The following is a 23,604-nucleotide window of genomic DNA, read 5'->3' as shown; positions in this document are numbered from 1 at the left end:
TCGCGTTGCGATTTACTTATTCGCATTGCGATTTTCCCAATTCGCGTTGCGATTTACTTATTCGCATTGCGAATTGGGAAAATCGCAATGATACTGTAGACAATCGCAACGCGATTTTCAACTATCGCATTGCGAAAATGCAACGCGAATTTGCGATAATGGAGATCGCGTTGCGAATTAGCGATCGCATTGCGATTTTGTTGGTCATTTTGGCAAATCCGAAAAAAATTGATTAAAATCGTATATTATATGAGATTTTTGGTCACTGAAATTATTTTCTCTATTTAAAAACTCATATTTAACGAACATTTTAATTCTGTTTTAGTTGCTCACCAATTCGCGTGTTTGATCGAATAATCGATTCTCGTCCTACTCAATTTTAAACTTTTTCTATTTCTTCCTAAAAAGTATTCATTATTATTCTCACACACGAATTTTCTATGCATATCCCTAAAAGATTATAGCCAGATTTTTCCCACCCGAGTTCTAGTTAGGAGTCCCTATTCTCAGCATTCGTAAATTCGAGAAGACCACTCAGTCGAAAATGTGTCACTTTCATTGAATTGTTCGAAGCAATCAATGTATATGAAGACTTAGTTAAGGTGGGTTTATTATGCTTAATTTGGATTTCCAGAAATTCATTCATTTTTTAAGAAATTGAAACCCAGCCATGAAATTCTACACAGAGCAACAGAAGGAGCTGCTGAGTTGTTTGCTCTATTGCCCCCTATTCGTAGAGAATATATTATATTCGCTCCTTTGTTACATTTTGGCGCCAATGTTAGGATGAAACACGCATAATTTAATATTAAAGAGTACGAACTTAGCAAATTATATTAGAAGTTTAGAAATAAGAAATTATAAAATTTCAGAGTGTGAAATTAAAATTTTTCGATCCATTCTAAACGAAACTCAAACACCAAGAGTCCTCTATTGAAAATCAACATCCTGGATTGACATCTCTCTTTTAAGTGCCTCTACATGTTATGATCGACTCTTCGTCCCCTATCACCATAGTAGTTCCTTTCCATTAATTATTTTATACTATATGATTCACTTGAAATTCATTTGATATCAATTTGTTGTATTTAGGAGGAGTGTAAATGAAATGCTTGAAAGTCTTTTCAAGTTTACTTCGACAAGAAAAAAAATTAATTCAATTTAATAATTATTGAAAGAGCAATGCAAGTCCAGTCAAATTTTAAAACATATGTATATTATTAGATTTCATTTTTACAATACAAATAAACTAATCGAGATTTAAAATAAAATTCGATAAAAGAGTTTGATCCAATTTGAATAACTCGATTATGTATCGAACGGAACTCGAACTTCAAATTTGATGTTTTATGAAATTCAGACTCCATTCAAGTTCCGAGTTTCGAATCAAGCACGAGGTCCCTTGGCTCGGATCATGTAACCTCCAGACACCTTTAGTTTAAAAATGATTCGTTGAATGTAATCTTGATTTTGTCGCGCTTCCAATTGATCTGAATGGTCTTTATCCTTTCACTCATTAATGCACCGGTAGTGGATGAAATGACACAGTGGAATTATCAAGGAAAATAACTCTGACGCTCCAAAAGAAACAACTCCCAAGACAAAATATATAGGTATTTCAATCCAACATGTAAAAAGAACAAAACAAAGCTTCGCCCATAAATCAGGCAAAATTCCTTAGATAATTCGGAGAGAAAAGAGACTGGCTTATTCAGGGTATTGAAAAATTACTTTTTGAAATAAAATATTTACTAAAGTGAAAATAAGAAAAGTAAATTACCAGACATCTTTAGGAAGACACCTGAAAAACACGTCTTTTTCAGATTGCGTGCAATTAAAACATCAAATCTAACAGAATAGCAAACTATAAGACTTGTCTTCTAGGCATATTTTCAAAGACATCAAGTAATTCACACATCTTCCTTCCAGCATAATTAAATTTTCCAACACCTCAAATGAGTTAAAATTTTCCCCCAATTATCCAAACATTTTTGCCCATATCATGACACCAATTGATATAACCCTCTACACTAAAATACAAAGATAAAAAGCAAATATGCTCGATTTGCTTGGCAAGTTCAGACAAAAGTATACGTGGTACGGAGGGAACAAATGATAATTATATGAATTATCCACCTCGGAGTATCTCTCAAACAACCATACATATTTCGTTGACATCAAAAGAAACACTATTTCCCACAGAAGTTGGGGAAATGGGGTAAACAAGAGCACAAACAAACAAATATTATAAAAGAATCAACAAAAATATCCCCTCAACTGTACTGGCCAATTCGGTGAATCATATATAATCTACACTTAACCCGGAGAGTTCCAAATGTCCATGCCAAGTAACTGGAGGAAGATTTGATGTACAGCAACCTGAACAAAAGAAGAGTGGGCGTACTTCACCCTTCCCAAACGTAGTACCTTACAAGCCTTTGAAGCAAGCCTCGTATGCCATTCCTTAATAGTCTACTTGTTGAATCATCCAAGCGGAGCAGGCAGCAGCTGAGAGAATTAAACCATCTGGACAGTCATGTATTCATTCAAACCCAATGCCTACATTGCCGAACTACAAATTTCTTTTAGGTACAAAGTCGACGATTTGAAACTCAGAAAAGCTCCTCCGAATTGAACTTGTTCCACGCTTCCTATTTACCATAGAGAAACAATTTAGCGTGACGATGGAAACAAGATGGAAAGAAATGCAGAAGTAATTAATATGCTAATACACAAAGATCACAATTTCCCATCTAAGAAAATGTGACAAATAAAAGTAGCAATCAGTACAAATGAGGCTGTAATAGTAAAATAGCACATCAACCATAAAGTTCTACAGGAAAAAAATTTTAAAGTACCTTGAGCAAGTCAAAGACCTTCTCTGCAACATATTTCTGCTGAAGATTGGCCCCTTTTTGCTGGACTTTATCAGGATGGATGCAAAGAGTCGCCTTTCTGTAAACCTTTTTAACTGCAGCAGCTGTTATTAAATCTGTCAAAGAAACGGGCTGCCAGCCACATTCAGGCCAAAGAACCTAATCATCAAAGAACAGGTACAGGAGACAAGTTAGTTAAAACAGTAACAATATCACATTTTCATGAAATTTTTACTATGAGACATGCAAGCAAACAAAACTGATGAATAGAAACTACTATGAAATTTTCAAAAGATTAAATTTCCAAAATCACAGCAGTGCTTGCATCACAACAAATTTAACAGTTGGAACACAATTAAACCTTCAGTTGTATGGTAGAAAAGGCAAACAAGTGCAAGACAATAAAGCTTATTCTAAAGCAGTTCAACTACTAGAAACACTACACATATCATCAAAATAAGTATTTGCATGTCCAAGCACTTGTGAACGTCAAATTGTGATGCAAGTATTAGCAGGTTGTGCAGAAAAGAAAGAACTTTGCAAAGGATGCCCATGCATTCTACAAGGTTCTGCATCAGACGCTTAAAACAACATTGACATCCACCTACACCAAATCTTTCTTAAAGGGGTTCTAGAGAGTTCAATGCTCAATAAAGAAGTGCATGTCTGGCACAAGAATAGTTCCTTGACTAGAAGAACAAAACTGCAAGAGTAAGGTGGTAAGCATCATGAAGGGAAGACAATTTGAGAACGTACTCCTATTCAGTACCTTAACTCTAATGGTCACAAACCACGATTAAATCAGACAGTAAAGGTTATAAGTATTGGAACTGGACATTTGAAATTGCCAGACCAATCTCCTTTTCGGCTTTGGGTTCTATTTAAAATCAGCAGATTCAGCACCACATGTACAGTGTATCCATTTAACGTAACAGCAGAGCAGAATATGGACAAAGTTTGGCAGCTACTCGTAACAACATATCTCAATTTTCCGTAAAGTCAATTATCGCATATACAAAATATCTTAAAAAAAGAAAAATACCAGACCAATGGTACTTAGGCAATAAAATGAGAACAGACAACTCAGCACAGTATTTTGTAGTAAATAAACAGTCTGTTCATACTGTTGCAAGAGAGCACAAACAAGATGAACTGAAGTAATAAGTGATAACATACATATTGCAGCGTTGACAGCAGAGCACGCAAATTTCCTTCTTTCCCAGCAGCCCATCTCTTGATCTCAACATCTAGTGTTTCAGCAATCCTCTGAAACAACACCGTGATAAATATTAGATGGACAGTAATTACTACAATAACTTTGGTAGACATATGCATACACAAGTAGAAACCCACTGATTTGCACATAAAATATATTCTAAGGCAGCATAATGCTCTCCAGAGAGTACTGTTTCTTTCAAAACATTATGTGCAATTATATATTCAATTACTTAAGCACTACTTTTCAAAAAATATATATATATACTTGAGCCAACTAAATCCAAATTAACATATTATTTGGGTGTTGCACAGTTCAGCATAATTTTAGGTTCAGATACGATTTTAAATCCCTAGTTCAATCTCATCTCACTAACAATACCGGAGTTACAAAATTGACACAAAGTTGACCAGGTTTTAACCCATCAATAATACCATGATTAGAAATCTTAACAAATTATATCATAGAATTATATACAAATTTATCTTCTCTTTTCCTCATGCAAGTTTTATCCTTAAATCAAAACCAGCCATTTCCTTAATACATTAGCATAATTATAACAATAGAATAAATCATCCCAGAGTCAAAACTTATGCATTATGTGTAATATATGGAGGCTACGGCTAAAGCAAGAGTCTTTATTGTAAGAAGATGAAGATGAAAGAGAATAGAATAAACAAGAATTTAAAAAAGAAAAAAAATACTGCAACTACGTACATGTCTCTCAGCCTGTTCCCTTTGCACTTGAAGGTCACGCTGATTTTTCTCAGCCAGTGCTTTCGCCTGGATATGCAAACTCAATAGTAAATAAGGGCTAGACAGCAGTACAAAATTAGACAGGAAGAAAAAGATAAATTAAATATGCAACATGAACCACATACTGCGCGCTCCTGAGTTCTTTGGTGGCGTTCCAACCTGGCTCTTCTCCTTTCTTCAGTTTCCCCATCAACTTCTTGGAATTCTCCAGACAAAGATGCAGCAGCTTTAGTATCAAAGTAGCTTAGTCAATACAACTATGGAAAAGAACAAACATGATACTAAAAATTACAAAAATCAATATATCTCCTAATTTGCAAGCACCTCCAAAAATGGAACTGAGATCATCAACAATGTTTGCAGTTGAGGAAGCTTTCCTCATGCTAGATGCTACCTCGGGCCCTCCCTTGTTTTGTCCGTCAAACAGGGGATCCTGCATGAGCAACAACTCCAGTTAGAGACCAGACAAGCTGACACTACAGCATGAATTATTAGATTAGTACAGCATTGCAGCCTAAGATTCTCACCGAAGTGTTAGCTCTTGGCCTTGGTGCACTGCTGGGTCGAGAACCCATAAAGAAGGATTCGAGATCGTCTTCATTCTTTTGCTGGCTTGCTCTCGCAGAAGCAGCTGCTCTTTCTCGAGCCTCAGCAGCAGCTCTATGCCTTGCTTCAGCTTCAGCTTTTGCTGCTGCATTCTTTTCCCGTGCTTCCCTCTCTTTTGCTTCTGCAGCAGCTCTTTCTGCTCTTTCTCTAGCCTCAGATGCTGCCCTTTCACGGGCTTCAGCTTGTGCTCTCTGCACTGCAGCTCTTTCTGCACGTTGTCGAGCTTCAGAGGCTGCCTTTTCAACAGCTGCTCTTTCAGCTCTAGCACGAGCTTCAACTGCTGCTCTTTCATGTGCTTCTCTAGTAGCCCGTTCAACAGCTTGTCTGACCCTCTCCTTTTCCCTCTCCATCTGCCTAACCCCCTCCCTCTCTTTCTCAAGCCTTCTTTGTTCTCTCTCCTCCTCTTCCTTTTCCCTCTCCAGTTCACGTCTCCTTTTCTCTCTCTCTTCCTCCTCTATTTCCCTTTGTTGCCTCTCACGCTCCAGCCTCTCTTGCTTTTCTCTAACTTCTCTATCCAAAGCATCATGCGTAGCTCTCTCATCTTTATCCATTTGGCCAGCTTCTTTATTTCTAGCAGCCTTCAAATTCTCTCTCTCCCTCATTTCCTTAGCATGCCTAAATTTAGCCTCTGCTCTATCCATTGCCTCTTTCATGGCAGCAGCAGAAGCAGCAGCAACGGAACTGGTCTCAAAATCATCACCTGGGAAAACTTCAGCCTGATCAAAGTTATTCTGGGCCTTACCCATTGCAAAATCTTCAAGTTCGTCAATTTGAGATGTAACATTACTGCTTGCTGCAGTATAAGCTGACTTAGAGCTGTGTGAGTACTGAGTTGAATTTGGGAAAGAAGAAAATTCATTAACCTTCTTTTTTGCATTAGTGGAAGATGAGCCCGACATTTGTTTTGAAGCCCGTGGTGGCCTTGGAGGCGGTGGTCTTGAAGGGGGAGGAGCACTGGTAGGTTGTGTAAAGAGGGGAATCTCTGAAACAGTGAGCCACAAATCATCAAATGTGTCGAAGTTCTCATATCTTGGAGTTGTATTTACCTGGGAACTAGTATCATTAGAACCAGCATTCGAGTTAGCAGGAGGACTAGTTGCTCGACCACCAGAACTACGAAAATCAGTTGACATACTGGGCTTGTCAAACACAGCTTGTTGAGATGCCGGAAAATTCCCCATAGAAGGCATCCTCTTCTTAGTGTAGTGCTCAAACTCTTCATCATTTGGCTCTTTACTAGCTGAAGTTTGTGGTCCACTTGAAGTTCTTAAAGGGCTCCTATCCTTCCCCCTCTTATTAACGTCAGATGACACAAAAGGTACAAATTTTCCAATACTATCAAGAGGATCTAAATCATCAAACACAACCCCACTACCAGATGAACTCTCCACTCTTGTCTTCCCAGATCCATTAGGTTTACTTATTACTTCTGTGGGGTCTGTAAACAACCCAGAGGACAAATCTGCAGGATCTGACGTTGACCCAAAGACAACAAATGGGTCCTCCATCAAATTGGACCCAGTCTTAGTCGAATTTGAGGGTGGGTTCTGGGACTGGCCAGCCTCTGAAGTTGACCTGTCCAAAGAATGGAGCATGATATCAGCAAACATTTGCATGGTAAAGCTAACCAATTAAACAAAATCATAATTGAATGACAATACATTTTTATATCTTTGGTTATTTATCTCTTCTAAATCTGGCTTCAGACTAAATATTTACAAGTAAAAACAACATAAATGACAACATTGATGTTTACTGAAGTTCATGGGAAAAGCTATGACCATGTTTCTAACTAAAATTTCCAAAACTAAAAAAAAATGAAGAGAGACAGGATGTTATTTTAATCATAAGTCATAAGAAAATCTCAAAATTTCTATTAGTATATTTCGTCCTAACTCATTTGCAACCGCTTTTTTTTGGCCAGTTTTACAAAAACATTCAATAACCAACAGAAGGTCACCTAACCAATGAATTTAATCTAGGAATTTTTCCACTTTAAAATGGAAAATAGAAATAAACAGAGGATGACTTATTTCTCAACCAACAAAAGAGATTTGCTTATCTAGTAGATGACCAGATAAGGATTAATAGAGTTACATCTGCATATATGTGATGTATGTCATAAGAAAAGTCATATTCATGCCAGTATGAACCTGGTGTGACACACACACCACAAAAGTATGAATATAACTGTTGTGATATCAGTAAGAATCAAAATCGAGTCATCTGAAGAAGCTAAGGGTTGATGACTTTTATATGTCATTCATCAACTTTGAGACTCAATAGAGGTACAAAATAAGTATAAACCCTCACACGGGAATTGAAGGAAAGCATATTCTCATTTGGCAACTAATACACAGCAAAAAAGGCACACTTTTTTGCAGCAAAAGCAAAGGCCTTAGGTAGCCCTCCTGATCCTAGATGTAGATTGCTATAGTGGTTGCTACTCCAAATGAGATGTTCTCTCAAATATGCAACTGAATTGAGCAAATATCTTCCCTAGGGGAGAAAAAATCCACATACTATTTGTTTCACATACAAATTTGTAGTGTATCAACATTTTATAACTACACAACATTAAGATCAGATAATTCAGTGTGATCAACTCAGTCAAAGTGTTGTTTCCGTGGAACAAAACATTTAAGGAAATGTAAGGCCGTGCAGTCGAGAAGCTAGACAAATAACAGCCATTAATTGATAAATAAATCTAGAATCTCCAACTTGTCAAGTGAAAATTGTCATAAAAAATCCAAAACTGAATCACAAAAAAGTAGTTTTATAAAAAAAAAATCCCAGCATAGAACATACGCAGGACAAACAATTAACTTGTCAACTCGTCTAAGTCTATATTTGCATGAAAACTGCATTCTTTAGTAAGTTACCAAAAATCTTAAAACTGAATCATAAGAAAGCAATCATCATTAACTTGCAAATATTTATAACACTAACAGAAAATAAGCACTAAGATTAACCAACTCCATACATAAAATTTGATATTTACATATGCTCATTTCATTAATATACGCCTAGTATATATAATGTGTGCCAAAACCCTAAGCAGCCAAAACCGCAATCAAATCTCGAACCTCAGACTAGATTGAACATTTAAGCACCTGTGCGCCTATTCCCTTTGATATGAAAAAACTGCACAAATACATAAGAAATTGGTGTCCACAAAAGAATGCACGAACAACAGCACAGCAAAAAATCAGTATAATGTTCAATGATTTCAAAATGAAAGCCTTCTAATATCCCGAAATACCTCGCTGGTGCAGGAGAGCTACTCCGGCCAAAACCAGGAAGCAAATCATCAAATAAAGGCGCATCTTTCTCCGCTTTCACTCTCTCGCTATTAACCTTTGTCTCCGTCTCTTTCCTCCCTAGATTCCCAAGCAGATCATCAAATGGCGAGCTGCTGGCCGACTTATGTTTGTGATGAGTTGGAGACCCCGAGATCGAAAATACATCATCGAACTTGGCGGCCGATGTTGTGGAAGAGCTCTTGATCCCAGGCAATCTATCGAAAAGATCGTCATCGTAAACAGGTTTGTCATATACCGGCGGCTTCGGCTCCTTAAAAAAGGAGTCATAATCGAACGACGAGGTTTGCGCGGTTGTGGCTCGAGATTCGGATGAGTACTTAGGAGGTCCACCGTAGACGTCATTGAACGAGAGTCCGTCGCGATCCTGTTCGTCGAAAATGGGATTCGAAGACGATTTAGCTTTGACGGATGACGATCGAGTGTGATCGGATCGGTAACCGTAATTCGGATCCGAAGAAGGGTTCCTCGGAGGCGCCATAGGGGCTGATTTACCTTGGGGTTTGATCCCAAAATCTTTCGCAAATAAACCAGAAAAATCATCCATTTCAAAATCGGATTCTCGGATCAGACCAGGTGTTAATTTCCAACTCCGCCGCCCTAAAAATTCCTTAGGAAGTTAAGATCTGAGGAGACAGATAGGAAAAAAAGGAGTAACAAGTCACAAACAAGAGGAGGTTAAGGCCTCAATCCTAAAACTATTTTTTAGCAAGGGAATTACAACATGGTATTAAATTACGGCCGTAATATAGTGTAACGACTGCATCATAATAATTTTAAAGATTATCGTAATATAATATTAATGTAACGTAATTTCCTAATAGTCGTAACACGTTACATAACGTTCATAGCATCCGTAATCACGATACCACAATTGAAACCACGACAGATGTCGCAACCGTATTTTATATTATGAATTACATAGAATAATACAAATAACTTATTATTTGGGATTTTGAACCAAAAAAAAAAGCGAAAGAGAGGAATACAAGAAATCAAGTTTAGGCTACTTTTAGCTTTTTTTATGTATTTTTTTATTTCATTTTGCTCTTTCCTTCTCTTCGTCTTCCAACTCTGTTTCTCTGCTCGATTCCCATACCGGTTTATGCTTTTGGCGATTTTTCTTTTATTTTGGCTTTAGTTTTAGGTGATGTTTACCAGTAGAAGCCTTGAAAATGTCAATATTTCTATAGGAACCCTTAATATTTTCAATATTCGGATCTTACCCTTTAACTTTTGTAAAATAATCTTGGACCTAAATATATACCAACTTTTTTCAGAAATTATTATAATAATAATTTGCTTTATGGGTTGTATGGGAATCAGTATTGGGGCTAAAATATGTTTAATTGCAGTATTGAACTTGTAAATCCAAACTCTTTGTTTGGGTGTCCAATAAGAAATTTTGATTTGGATAATTCTAACCTTAAAATTAAGTGAACATATGGTCCTGAAGGACTGGCCCTACTATGCTAAACTTTAGGAGATTGACTTCTCTTTCTAATTTCTGGGTCCATGTTAACATGCCCATTACTCTTATCAACAAAGAAAACATCAAGGAGATTGAGAAAATATTCCCTAAGTTCATTATTTAAACATGCGTGATTAGGGTCTTGTGGGATAATCATCTCTTGAAAATTTTAAATTCTCATATAAAATATATCTTCGTGTATGAACATGATTATTTTCAAATGGGATGGACAACTTAAAATCAAATTGTTTTTAAGAATGGATAACCCGTTAAAAGTGATATTCATTTTCTTCAGAAAAGATAAAAGAACATTGTTTGTTAAGTTTGCATATGATGAATACATGAATTTTGTTTCTCATACGATCGGGTGGGTCATCATGCAAAGGAATGTCGTTTTTACGAAGAAAAATTCAAAAAAGTTGATGTGTATATATATATATGGAAATTGGATGATAGTATCTAAAGGAAGTTGGCATTTCAATCTGAAAGAGAAGGGCCTCCTTGAGCAGAGACTATTCAAGTCAGTTCCTCTCACTCTCATTTCAACCAATAATTATATTTAGGATGAGTATGTGATAGAGTCAAGTCGAGTCGAATAGAAAAAATTGAATTAGTCGTATTGACGAGTCTTTTTTTATGGCACTAACTTTATTTGAAATCTTTTTAGAGATGAATTGTTCGAGTTTTTATACAAATTTAAGTGTGACTATTTATAATATTATGGTACAAATTGGTTCCAATTTATAGACTTTCTCTAACCATATATGATAAATAATATATATATATATCATATATAATTTCTTCGTATTCTTTTTACATTGTAATATTATTTAATAAATTAAATACAATCTAAAATAATATAATATATTTATAATATTATGTTTCAAAGAATGTTTTTGAGGATAAAGTATTGATGAAAGTATAAATGATTCAAGAAATTGATGGGAAAAAAGAATTTATAAAAAATTGCAACAAAAAAACTAAATTGAAGAAGGAGTAAATTTATAATTAAAAATAGTAATTGAAGTTAAACATGTATTCTATAGTGGTAAAGGAGCATATAGTTCGAATTTGGTCAAAAATAAACTTAAAATGAAGGATGAATTAAAGAATGAAGAAATTAAACAAAGTTGAGGGATTAAATTGAAAAAAATAAAAAAAATGTTACCAAAAAGAATAATTGAAGATACAAATGTGTGAAAATCATGAACAAAATCGCAAAACTTTAAAAATACTCAACTAATTTTTTTGTTGTTCGATTGATTCAAAATTTTCAAATTTCAATTCGATTTGAACTTAAATTTTAACTCAATGATATGCGAATAAATTAAATTTAAAAAAATATTTTTTTTCGATCTGAGCTTTACTCCCTACTCTGCTCTATAACTCAAATAGTCATCCGAAAGAACAAACATGTAAAGAACTAGCAACTAATGGCCCGATAACTCCTCTTCTAACGATACTTTAAACAAAGAATAATTATTAAAACCAGTGGTGGTCTTACCATGCATCCGTGTCAGATGAGTACCTAATGACCCTGAGTCCTGACGCGTCGTTTAGAAAAATCTTACCGACTCCACTGTCTTCACCTACATCTGTCTTCGCACCATCCCTCATCCGCTGAAAGCATCAACACCTCGCATGAAAACCTCACTCAGATCGATGTCGAACGAGTCCCCAAACTCCGGTCTACACTTCTTAAAAGTTCCATAATCTTTCGACCTAAAACCCCTCTCATAAAACCCTTGATCAGGGTGGGAATAGGCCAGGCCAAAGCCGGCCTACAAATGCCTAAGACCTGACCTATATAAAGTCTGGTCTAGTCTGATCTATTTAATAAAAATGCTAGGCTCGAACCTTTTTAAAAAACCTATTAAATTAAATAGGTCATGCTTAGACTTGTTAAAAATCTTTATAAGCCTGATAGGTTGCCTATTTAAAGTGACTACTTTGTAAAATGCGTTAAGTTAGAGTGACTTAGTAGGGACTTTACTATAAAATTAGTGACTAAACTGAAAATATTAAATGTTTATTGTAAATAGGCTTTTAAACAGGTCAGGCCGAGTTAAAATAAAAGTCTTTAACATACAACAGGTCAGACTCAGACCTACAAAAATCATCGTAAGTCAGACTTAGACCTATTAAAGCCTGGCCTGACCTATTCCTACCCCTACCCTTGACGTTCCCTCATTTGACCAAAGCCTACGAGGATAGTTGCAAAAAGGCCAGTAGTGTATCCACCTCATCCAATTTTTTTCCAACAAAAGTTTTTTCCTAATCATATGTTCCCACATTCAGCCACACACTCCCACAAACTCGTAAACCCAAACGCAGCTCGCACCCACTTACAACATTTACGATCTTAAACCTGTTAGGGCTATCCCGCCCAAGGCAAAAGTTGAATACGTTTCAAACGAACCAATCCTCTTTTCTTTTACTCCACAAACTGTTGCAGTTTCTTCCTATCTAACTATATGAGGGCAGTCCTCGTGATGTGACCAGGCACACTCCATAGCAGAGGAAAGCCAAAACCTCCAAGTAACTTTCAAGTCCCCTTAATATACTTCGTGTGCTCCACTCTTGGTATGAATTCACATAAAACTCAAAAGGCCTGGATTAATCTTCTAAGCTACTTTATTCATAGTAAAAGAAAGTTCAAAGCATAGACACTGATGGCATCTGCTTCTTCCTACCCAATGATAATCCACCAAGATACTCCGATCAACTGACTCAATGCCAGTCCATAGGTGTTAAGCATATCCTTCACAAAACTATGCATCGACAGATGAAACACAGCCTCCAAAACAAACAACATAATGAATTACTCACGATCCCCACCTATGATCTCATTGTAATCACTCAAGCAGTAAACACCAGGGTATCAAATAGCGTTCGCGATCACGTTTTCAGTCGCGTCGCGTTTATCGCGGTTGCAGACATAACGATGCCATCGAGTTCACAGCGGGTGTCACGGTCGTGAATTTTTTTAAATTTTACAACTTATCTTAAAACATAATAAAAATAATTATAATTATGAGAAATCATTTTTAATGAATTTTAAAACGTTTTCTTAGCGAAATTGATATATATATATATATATATAATATAGTTTAACTAAATAGAAGATTTTAAAAAACCAATGATAGACCAGCATTAAAGAATGATAAACTAAATATAAGAGCTAGCTTTTGGAAACTTAGAATGTCCGGACAGCTGAATCGTTTAGAGGGGAATGCTAATTATCTCCCAGCCGGGCTAAACCAACATTAAAGAATGATAAATACAAAATGGGTGTAGGAAGATTACAAGGTCCACCCTACACTCACTTGGTCACTCCATCAAATGATTATTTTGCTGAAAGCCCAAGCAAAAACACAACCTGTTGCCCACTCTTTTTTGTTTAAATTCATTACATTAGGTTGATAGTTTCTCAACCCATTTCACTTTTTTTCGGTTTTTCCCATCCCCACTCCTCAATTTACTCTTCTTCACCCCCACACCCATTTCACTCTTTTTCAAGTTTCACTCATTTTTTTTTGTTAGATATTTCTTTTTCCTAAACAATTATTCCTAAGCTAAGCAGCAAAAAAAAACTTATAGATTATTTGATTTTTTAGTTTTATCTTCTTAAATGGAACCGGGAAGCTCGATGCCTTGATCTACTCTTTACCGGCGGCGAAACTCGACGGACAGAAAACTTCCACCCAATAACTTTATTTTTCCGGCTCTTCCCTTCCCGATTGATTTTTGGTAAGATATGTGGGTATTTGATGTTCTACCGTCCACTAAATAACCTCTGTTTTGTAAGCTACTAAACTTGTAAGTTGTAAGCCATTTTTTCTTTCTTTTCACTTTTCAGTATACTTTTGGCTTGAATTTAATAGAGATTATTTATTTCTTTTAGCTTTTGAAGACCGTAACTTGTAGGGAATATATTCCCTTCATTTTTATTTTTGTTTTTTATATGGTTTATTGCAGTGTTGTTTTTGTCTTGGAATATAGGTTGAATAACGATGATTGTGTCTTGTTATCGGCGTAATCGTTCGTTTTCTATTAAATTACGGACACAATTGACTAAGATTAATGTGAATTCGTGATCCACCGCGAAAACTGGTTTCAAAGGTGGCGTGATCGCAATATCGCGACCGTTATCATGTTTTCGAAACGCTATTTAATACCATAATAAATACCTAAAAGGATTTCGAACTCAAATTTATAGTTTGTCCATCGCAAATCACGACTCATTAGCAAACTCTTGGCTTCATTCCAGCCAGTCTTGCACACGTAGAAACCTCCAATCACCAGAGACGACTGATTCACCCCTACTCTTTCTCTAGATTCTTCACTCCCATCAAAGTTCCCTTCTTCACTGTATTAAGAAGAAATTTCAAAAAGAAAGAAATTTTGTAGGAAAAATTACTGTAGAACAGAAATCAAAGGTAAAAGAAAATGGAATTAGGATTTTTCCTTTCCCCTTAAATAATCAGAGAATGCAATTCATTCTCTTAACGGTCATAATCCGTGTCAATGATAGGTAACACACATAGGAGCTTCCAATTATTTTAAAAGCAATCATCACGATGATTTCAAAAAAATAACACCATTAATGCAATAAAGGCCTTCTTTTATAAGTCTTAGATAAAACCACTTTATGACATTTTTACGATTAAAGAGAGAGAAAGTTTATACATCATCTGAAAATCGCACCTCTATTATCAATCCCTGTTTATTGAGACTTCTGGAGTTCCAAGAAGCCTCCAAAATCCAATATCATCTAGACTACTACAGTTTTTTGACATGACCATTGATTGACTCACGTGATTTTCCAGAGTTAAATTTATTATTTGAAATCTAAATATATTTAATATGTTAATCTAATTATCATCTTAGGACTAATACCAACACTAAAAGCATATATATATATATAGGCCACCATGCAAGACTGGAAGAAGTATCTTTTCCTCTCTAAGAACCAACCTCCCTCATTGTTTATCATCTTTCTCGTACCAACAACTTTATACTTTCTTCATAAAACTACTGTCTGCGACTCTCCACTTAAATCAAAAGGGATGATTTGTGAAACACAACTACAATCCCATTTTATCATCAACAAAAAATTTCTAGGTTTTAGGGCTAATATGAATCAAATTGAGAAAAGAAATCAAATTTAAAACCTTAACGTTATGTTATCCATTTATTTAAATACAACTAAGAATTATTCCTTTTATATATAAAAAGGGATAATTCTAATCCCGTTTTTTAATAGCATGTGGTTATTATGAGGTAATATTTGTTGAAATTTTTCTTAATCAATTGACAACGCATACCTACCTTAAAGTTGCAATTGTTTGTAGCTAAAACCTATAAAAAGAATAACATTTTCTTTTATCAATTAATCTAATTGATGGATTCAAATTTACCGTATCAGGCGCTGGTAAATGAACCAATCTTTTATGATTTACTTTATATATGTTTCGTCGTTGAAGCTTATGCTTAAACCAACCCAACTAAAAAATTGGGCTTGAAATTCCAACTATCAATCACAAAGAAAAGAGTAAAACCAAAAAAGAAAAAAGAAAAAACAAAGAGGGGAGATGGTGACAATCATCAAATAGCCGACTTTATTGCAATCGATGAATTCTTTGATTTTCGGGTTTCAAGTCTCCATCAAACAACTTCAACCTGCACATCCTCAAATTCTTATATTACTGGAAACAGGGGGCTGCCTCTTGGTTTGTGAATTACAATGGAATTAATCGCTGTCAACGAACCAAACCTACACGAAATAGTATTTGAAGCTGAGATAATTTTTTATTCTTGAGCAACAAATTTGTGGTTTTTAATGAAATTGGTTGCTATAGCTTACCTACTCATTTCTTTGTAAACAAATATATAGCCAGGTAATGGACTTATGCCACCACGTTCTTTCCACTAATATTTAACTCAAAAGAATTCATCATTATCAACTACTCTAGCTTCGGAGACACAATATTAGACCAAATTCATGCCATAAGCTTCAAGGAAACAGAAAAAAAATGAAGGCATCTTCCTTTTCCATTACCTTCTTCCTTGCCCTACAGGCCTTGTCAGTCTTAAAGGTGAATTCTCAAGGGACAGATTCCTGCAATTCCAACCTAAACCTTAATCTACCCTTTAATACTTCTTCTCTTAACTGCCTTTCTGTGTGGAGCCGACATGATTTCATCCTCAGAGTCAGTTAAAATTTTCGTTGTTTACTTTTGTCATATACTCGGAAGAGTTGATTACCTATCGTATTAAATGCTTGAATTCATCCGTTGTGCAGTACGTCCAGACCTCGTCGAACGTTTGGAGCTTCGTTCTATCGGCGCCCGATACGAATTCCTTCGTCGGAATGGGGTTTTCGAGCGACGGACAGATGGTGGGATCAAGCGCAGTGGTTGGTTGGATTTCAGCCGACGGCACCGGGACCATGAAACAATACTTTCTCGGAGGACAGCGCCCGAATTTAGTGATCCCTGATGAAGGGAACTTGACGATCGTAGAGAATTCCACGTCCATCACTTCACAATCTTCGCGCGTATACATGGCGTTCCAGTTGAGCAGCAGTCAACCGCGGTCCCGGGTGTTGTACTCCGTCGGGCAGATTGGAGTGATCCCATCGTCGCCGGGCTTTGCTTTGGCTGAACACCGTGACAAAGTCTCCACTCGCTTGAATTATGTTACAGGTAATTGTGGACTTATTCCTATTTTTCTAATTCCTAATTCATTTTTAAAATATATTACATAAAATATCCAAGTAGATTAAATTTATTGAATAAACCAACTTAAATTGGAAAAGGAAAGATAAAACGTTACGAAATAATTAGAAATTTATTTATTTTATAATTTTTCATTGGATAATAATTTTAGGTTAAAGTACACAAATGGTCTCTCAATTATAGTGTGATACTTTGTTAAGTTTCATAACTATTAAAAGTTATAAAATGATCTCCTAACTATAGGGCGAAATTTTGTTGAGTCCCCTGACTATTAATAGTTACAAAATAGTCACTCTACTGCTCGTGTGTTCCAAACTTGTCTTTTTTCTTTAAAAAATGATAGTCGTCTTATCTGAAAGTTAACATACTGATTTATACATGATAAATCATATTTTAATGATGTTTACTAACATCGACGTTACTTTCAAACACTGGTTTGACGACATAATGTTTCAACTATTGACTCGATGACATAATGCAAACGGAGAGTTGATCCATAAAATACAATTCAAACGATTCTAGAATCATATTTTATCATATCACAGTCAATAGATTAATGTCAAGTTCAAACACTACCGATTTTTTTAAAGAAAAATGACGAGTTTGTAACATATGAATAGTCTGATGACTATTTTATAACTTTTAACATATAAATAGTCTAGTGACAATTTAATACTTTTAATAGTCAGAGGACTTAACAAAGTAACATACTATAATTGAGGGACTATTTTGTAAACACGTGCTTTGCTTTCCATCTAAAAGATTCGGCTGGCAACAAAATCGATTTCGTCTAATTTTCAATTTGAAGTTCTACAATTAAATAAGATTGCACGATTTTAAAGGATATTATAAACCGATTAAATATTAATATAAAAATAAAAATTTTCAAGATATTTATATATAAATTATTATTTGATATGTCAGTGAAAAAATTATTTATAAGCAATGATTAGATAATATCAAAAGTTTGATTATGTATTCTTAGGTTTTGAAATGTACTTAAAAATAGAGTTGACATCATTTGAATATCGATTGTAATTTTTTTTATTAACTGTTTCTTAAACAATAAATTATATATTATATGAAAATTATTTTATATGTATAAAATTTAGACTCAATAAACAAATATATTTGGATATATTTTATATATTGAAATAATCTTAAACTCTAACATATAAATTCTAAATTATAAAATCTAAATAAGATCAATATAATCTCGTTTGTCTCGACCCCCAAATAGCCTACCAAAACTCATTGCCAAAATTAGTTGTCATACTTCATATATTGTTAGTTTATTAGGTCATTGACCAAGGAAAATTATCTATTATTTGCGTACCTTTCAAGCTACCAAACACATATTTTGAATCGTATAATTGAAGAAATTCATCATTTCCCCCTCAAGTGGGGAGTTGGTGTACCCTCAATATATTAGATTTAATAAACATAAAATTTACATTATCCATATCTTAAATATAAAAATATAAAGAAAAAAAATTATGGTTCTTTTTTAGGATGAAATTGTTTGGTGGATTTCATGGTAATTCTATGGTACAGTAGTTTAATTTAAATTTAATTTAAGACGATTTCAATATAAAGTTTATTATGTTCAATCTAAAATGTATATAATTTGTAATATTTCCGATTGCAACCAAAGAGTTACGTTATAAAGTTTTTGGATTTATAATCGAAAATGTTATGAAAAAATTAACATTTTTTTATTGTAATTTGTTTAACTTAAAAGTTGTTTTGTCCAACCTAAAAAGTTAAACTCTTAATAAAATTTTTCGTCACCATTGATTTTTATCATTTTTTAATAAGTTGTATTTTAGAATTTCCTTGGATTTCACGGGATGTAATGCGACAGGTACAACGAGTGCAACAAGCAGCCCACATTCGAGACTGAGGAAGAGCCACGGAATACTAAACATGGTGAGTTGGGGTATTCTGATGTTAATCGGAGCAATAGTTGGTCGTTACTTCAGGCAATGGGATCCACTCTGGTTTTACGCTCACTTACTCATTCAGTCCTGCTCCTTCCTCCTCGGAATCTCCGGTATCATTACCGGATTCATTTTGGAAGACCGTCTGAGTGTCGATGTCGACACCCACAAAGCTCTAGGGATCTTCATTCTTGTGCTCGGATGCCTCCAGGTTTGTCTCTAGACACTAAATACAACAACTGTTGAAGTCTAATCTACATATACTCAACCAAAGACACATATATATTCGGTTTAAATAGAGTTGAAATCAAGAATAGACTGAGGGCAGTGTTATGGGGTACGATCATATTTTAATGTTCTAATTTCATAGTCCCTAAATCTTTAGTGTAATTCTCTACGTTTGTATCTCTGAAACAGATTCAGCATACGATCCTGGTCGAAGTCTAAATCTTATACGAGTGATTGAATTTTGGATGGTGTAGGTAATGGCAGTATTTGCAAGGCCAGGGAAGGAATCAAAGCTGCGTAAATACTGGAATTGGTACCATCACAATGGGGGCAGGATTCTGATGGGATTTGCCATTGCGAATGTGTTCTATGGGATTCATTTGGGAGGCGAAGGTACAGCATGGAATGCTAGCTACGCTGTTGTTATTTCTATCTTATTTTTGGTTTCTCTTGTTCTAGAGTTTAATTTGTGGAGGAAAAATTGATGTCTTGTATTTGTACTTAACTTCACCTCTACTACTCTTTTATTTTATTATTATTGTTTTTTTAAGAGTCTATGTACTAATTAATTAATGTTTTTTATATAATAAATAATGTATTTAATCATTCATCTATTCTCGCGATTTTATTTTGACCATCCAATTATTTTTTTTTCAAAAATATACCTAACATTACATTTTGGTTCCGTTTTAATCACCGGTCGTTAAAAAATTAATTGTGATTCTAGTGTGCCACCATAATCATCACTGAAAAAATAAAAAATTGTTGCATCAGTAGTTCTATTTATTTTTTAATGGCGCATGACCGAAACAGAACCAGAACGCGTACAAGTAGGTTTGATTTTAGAGAAAAATTATGAGAATAAACGAGTGATTAAATATGTAGATTACCCTTCTTATTATTAGTCCTCTCCTTAAAAGTTGAGCAACGATTCGAACAGATAAAAAAAAAAAAACTGAGGAGTTTTACAATTTATAGTATAAATGGGTGCAAAAAAAAAATTATAGCATAAATTATACGAATGGTTCCTTAATTATGTACACCTTTTTGTTAACTGACTTTAAAAATTTATAATACAGTCATTCATATTATTGACAAGTTTATTTTGATCACCAGTCCCGTCGATTACGTATCATTAGTCCTTAATGACATAATAGCTTGACATATTAATTTAAAGGCTAATATTTTATTTGATTCTTATTTTATATAATTAAAATAGTGTTTCAATATTTTTAGAAAATTTTAATGATAATCTAAAAAATAGAAGTATTAAAAAATTCTTAAAAAATGTGACCATTTCCGATTAATCTGTCCATACTAGAAGGTGAACTACAAATTGTTAGTTTGATCGCATCATTAATTAGTTAACTGTAGTGAACTATTATTCATCAATATTAATGCGATAAGTGTGGACCAACCTTCAACCTAAAAAATCAATCGTGATAAAAAAAAATCGAAAATTTTGTAAACCTGCCCCCAACCTCCAAGCTGAAAATAAAATAGAATGAAGCAAATCTACCTTTAGACCTAGTGGAGCTCTAAACAGGAATATGGAAGGGAGATGTTGCTCAGTCAAGCAACAACTAACAAGAGGCGCAAAAATTCTTGTTGTTACATAAAATAACTCAAAATAGGTTACACAGGGAGTACACCCAAAAATAACTTCCCAAACATTCCAGAGACCTTACTGCACATACACCTAGTTCCTAAATTTATTGGGCTTAAAAAACCTATGCGAATAGTCTCCTATGTTTTCGGTCTGACCGACTTTGATCACCAATTTAAAAATTAAGGGAAAATGATATCTAACATTATTGATCCGTTCAATTTTAGTCCCTAAAAATATCGATCCGTTCGATTTTAGTCCATCAGTCGTCAACTCATGTTCGATTTTAGTCCATCAGTGACGTTAAGGACTTAAACAAAAGGGGGCTAACGAAAATTAATAACATATGGACTTAAACCGGACAAACGGATAATGTGAGGATCATTTACCGTTAATTTTTAAATTGATGACCAAAATTAGTCAAACCATAAACAAAAGGGACTATTCACATAGTTTGCCCTCAAAAAAGAAAATTGCTACATTATAATTTATAGTAAACTTAGAAAAACCATTTTTAATTTGAAATAAAAACGACTTGATCTCAAATGGTCAATTTATTCACCCGAGTTGAGAATTCCTACCTCAACACAAAATGGGTCTCAGTAAATCTTGAACCATGATTTCATCCGATGGGATGATGAGGAAGGATGTTGTTCGCCAGCTTCTCGTTTACCTTCACCGGAAGCGGGGGCATTTGTTTCAGTACCTCTGCCAAGTCATTTAAGCTGCCAAAACAAAGCTTACTAACATTAAAATATGGATTAACATAATTCAATTAGAAAAGATTGAATTTTTTTTATTTGACTTGAAGTTAAAAAACTCAAAATTCATAATTTTATAAATTTGACTTGAAAAAATTTTGAAAATCTAATTAGGACACAACAGAGAAAGCATGGAGGCAACAACGTACACATTCATGATTGTGAGGATATTACCCCGGGCTTTGCATAACAGACCTATATTATCATGTATCTGCATAGAAAAAAATTAATAAGAGTGAGAAATTAGAATTAACAACTCGAAACAATGCAGGGTAGATTTGCGTGTGCACACGATTATTGAGGAAAATATACAATAATTAAGAGAGTATATTTCACCTGGGAAGCTGAAAAATTTGCTGAAATTTGACTAAACATTTGAGCATTCTGATCAAGTAGCTTTCCTGTCACACCTAGATGCAATTCTATGAACTGCATCAATAAGAGGGATGAAGAAGCTTTTATTAGGAGGGTTAAGCAGTCACCTACCTGAGCTTAAACAACAATAGGCTAGAACCTGGAGTAGAAACACCTAATACCATCCAGGAATATCTAAAACAACCCAGATATTTAGTGTGGCTACTCACGCAGAAGATATGTTAGTGTTGACCATGTTAGGAAGTAGCCCTTATTTGAGACGGGGCATGTTTCACTTTCAACCGCATGTAGTTTTGTGTAACTTTAGGGTTAATGTATCTCATAATAAATTATACAAACACCTTATAGACACAGTACATAATCCCATTACTGTTTTATATATATGCCCTGCTTATATTACATCAACTATTCTCAATTTATTCTCCTGCTTCTTGAGAAGCACCCTATTGCAAGAATTTCAATATGCAAACATACCATCTTCAATCATTGGTAAAATTAAATTCATTGAGAGAACAAAAAAACTGGTAAAGTTACGGCACATGAAGGGCAATTTCTTTCAAGAAATAATAATAGGGATTGAACTTCCTTGTGAAGTTATACTTCAAAGGACCAATTATGAAACGTAAAGCAGTGTAGACTTACATTGCACGGATTGACCATACTGGCATACAAATTTAGACAAACATACCTTTTTGTCTTTGATTTTCCTCGCTGAACTATGATCCTCTTTCCTTTGTTTGCCATTTTCCTTCTGCAAACAGATTCAACTAGGTGATTGTTTAACATCCAAAAACAATGAACATTCATATGCATGTTTATTATACAAATAGATGCTTTGGAAGACAACTACAGGTGTTATACTTATCATGAAATCCTCAAAGCTTGGACCCAAAGCTTCAACAAAATACAATTTGAAGTGACCAACTTACAGTCATCCATCTGCAACGCAGTGCCACATCTCGAACTGTTTTGTCCTTCAACTCCATTGCTATCTTAGCATAGCGGACTATGGTTGAATCGGATGCATACCTGAAAATCTCAAATTCATATAATTTTAGATATTTCCTTATATTTTTTACTGATAAATTGTTGTCTCTTAAAATTTTATGAATTTCCTTAAAATATTATAGGTTCGCCCTATCATGAAATTATATATCCGTCCTTAGATTAAATCAGACGCAAGTTTAAGAAATAAACAAGGAAAAGAATTATGGGACACAAGATAATGATCTCGAAACTCCAACAAAGAATGAAGCCTGTCCACGCATATACTGCCAGAAATCAATGAATTAAAGACGGCTACATAAATTAATAAAAAAAAATGAATGGACAGCTTGGACTTGTTAAGGTGTGGAAATGAAAACAGTGAGTACAAGTTACAGAGAAGTAGAAGAAATGAAAGAAATTAAACGATAAAGAAGTTCAGAATTAAAGTGAGAAAGAGAGAGTGAGTTACTTGGCGAGTAAATCCTCGAGAGTCAGTTGTTCGTCAGGAGTCCAATTCACGGAGATGCCAGGGTTGTGTCTCAACGCGGACAGCGTATCAGCCAAGACGGCCTGGCGGTGTGCCTCCGCTGCTGTTCGAATCGACGGAAACGCCATTGGTTGTTGCAGTTGCCTTCCGATTCAACAAACCTTCCTGATTATTCCCGTTCTGATCCGCACTCGCAGCCAATAATCAAAAACAAATATATATATATAATGAGGAA

General features: G+C 34.7%; 2 protein-coding genes and 1 pseudogene across 3 annotated transcripts; 1 reads left to right on the top strand and 2 right to left on the bottom strand.

The window, feature by feature from the left end:
• Window positions 1-2,139: 2,139 nt before the first annotated feature.
• Window positions 2,140-9,925, bottom strand: LOC120185175 (auxilin-related protein 2-like). 2 transcript variants are annotated; one of them, XM_039189465.1, is made up of 9 exons: window positions 9,797-9,925; window positions 8,717-9,395; window positions 5,376-7,029; window positions 5,173-5,281; window positions 4,974-5,074; window positions 4,810-4,875; window positions 4,053-4,142; window positions 2,859-3,035; window positions 2,140-2,651 (listed from the first exon to the last, which is right to left on the bottom strand). In XM_039189465.1, the coding sequence occupies exons 2-9, from the start codon at window positions 9,319-9,321 to the stop codon at window positions 2,613-2,615; spliced, it is 2,841 nt and encodes a 946-aa protein (XP_039045396.1). In that variant the 5' UTR covers window positions 9,322-9,395; window positions 9,797-9,925; the 3' UTR covers window positions 2,140-2,612. The 2 variants fall into 2 exon arrangements, with proteins under 2 accessions (XP_039045396.1, XP_039045397.1); XM_039189466.1 differs by lacking the exon at window positions 9,797-9,925 and having other exon boundaries at window positions 2,141-2,379; window positions 2,564-2,651; window positions 8,717-9,440.
• Window positions 9,926-16,228: 6,303 nt separating this feature from the next.
• On the top strand, window positions 16,229-19,687 carry LOC120185156 (cytochrome b561 and DOMON domain-containing protein At3g07570-like). The gene is made up of 4 exons (XM_039189449.1): window positions 16,229-16,457; window positions 16,550-16,952; window positions 18,850-19,136; window positions 19,408-19,687. Exons 1-4 carry the CDS (start codon window positions 16,281-16,283, stop codon window positions 19,636-19,638), a joined length of 1,098 nt encoding a protein of 365 aa, XP_039045380.1. The 5' UTR covers window positions 16,229-16,280; the 3' UTR covers window positions 19,639-19,687.
• Window positions 19,688-21,358: 1,671 nt separating this feature from the next.
• On the bottom strand, window positions 21,359-23,600 carry LOC120185168 (annotated as a pseudogene).
• Window positions 23,601-23,604: the final 4 nt, after the last annotated feature.

The sequence above is a fragment of the Hibiscus syriacus genome, unplaced genomic scaffold (assembly GCF_006381635.1).
Source record: "Hibiscus syriacus cultivar Baekdansim isolate YM2019G1 unplaced genomic scaffold, ASM638163v2 tig00112989_pilon, whole genome shotgun sequence".
In the NCBI taxonomy this organism is placed as follows: Eukaryota; Viridiplantae; Streptophyta; class Magnoliopsida; order Malvales; family Malvaceae; genus Hibiscus; species Hibiscus syriacus.
This window is presented reverse-complemented; position numbering and strand designations above follow the sequence as displayed.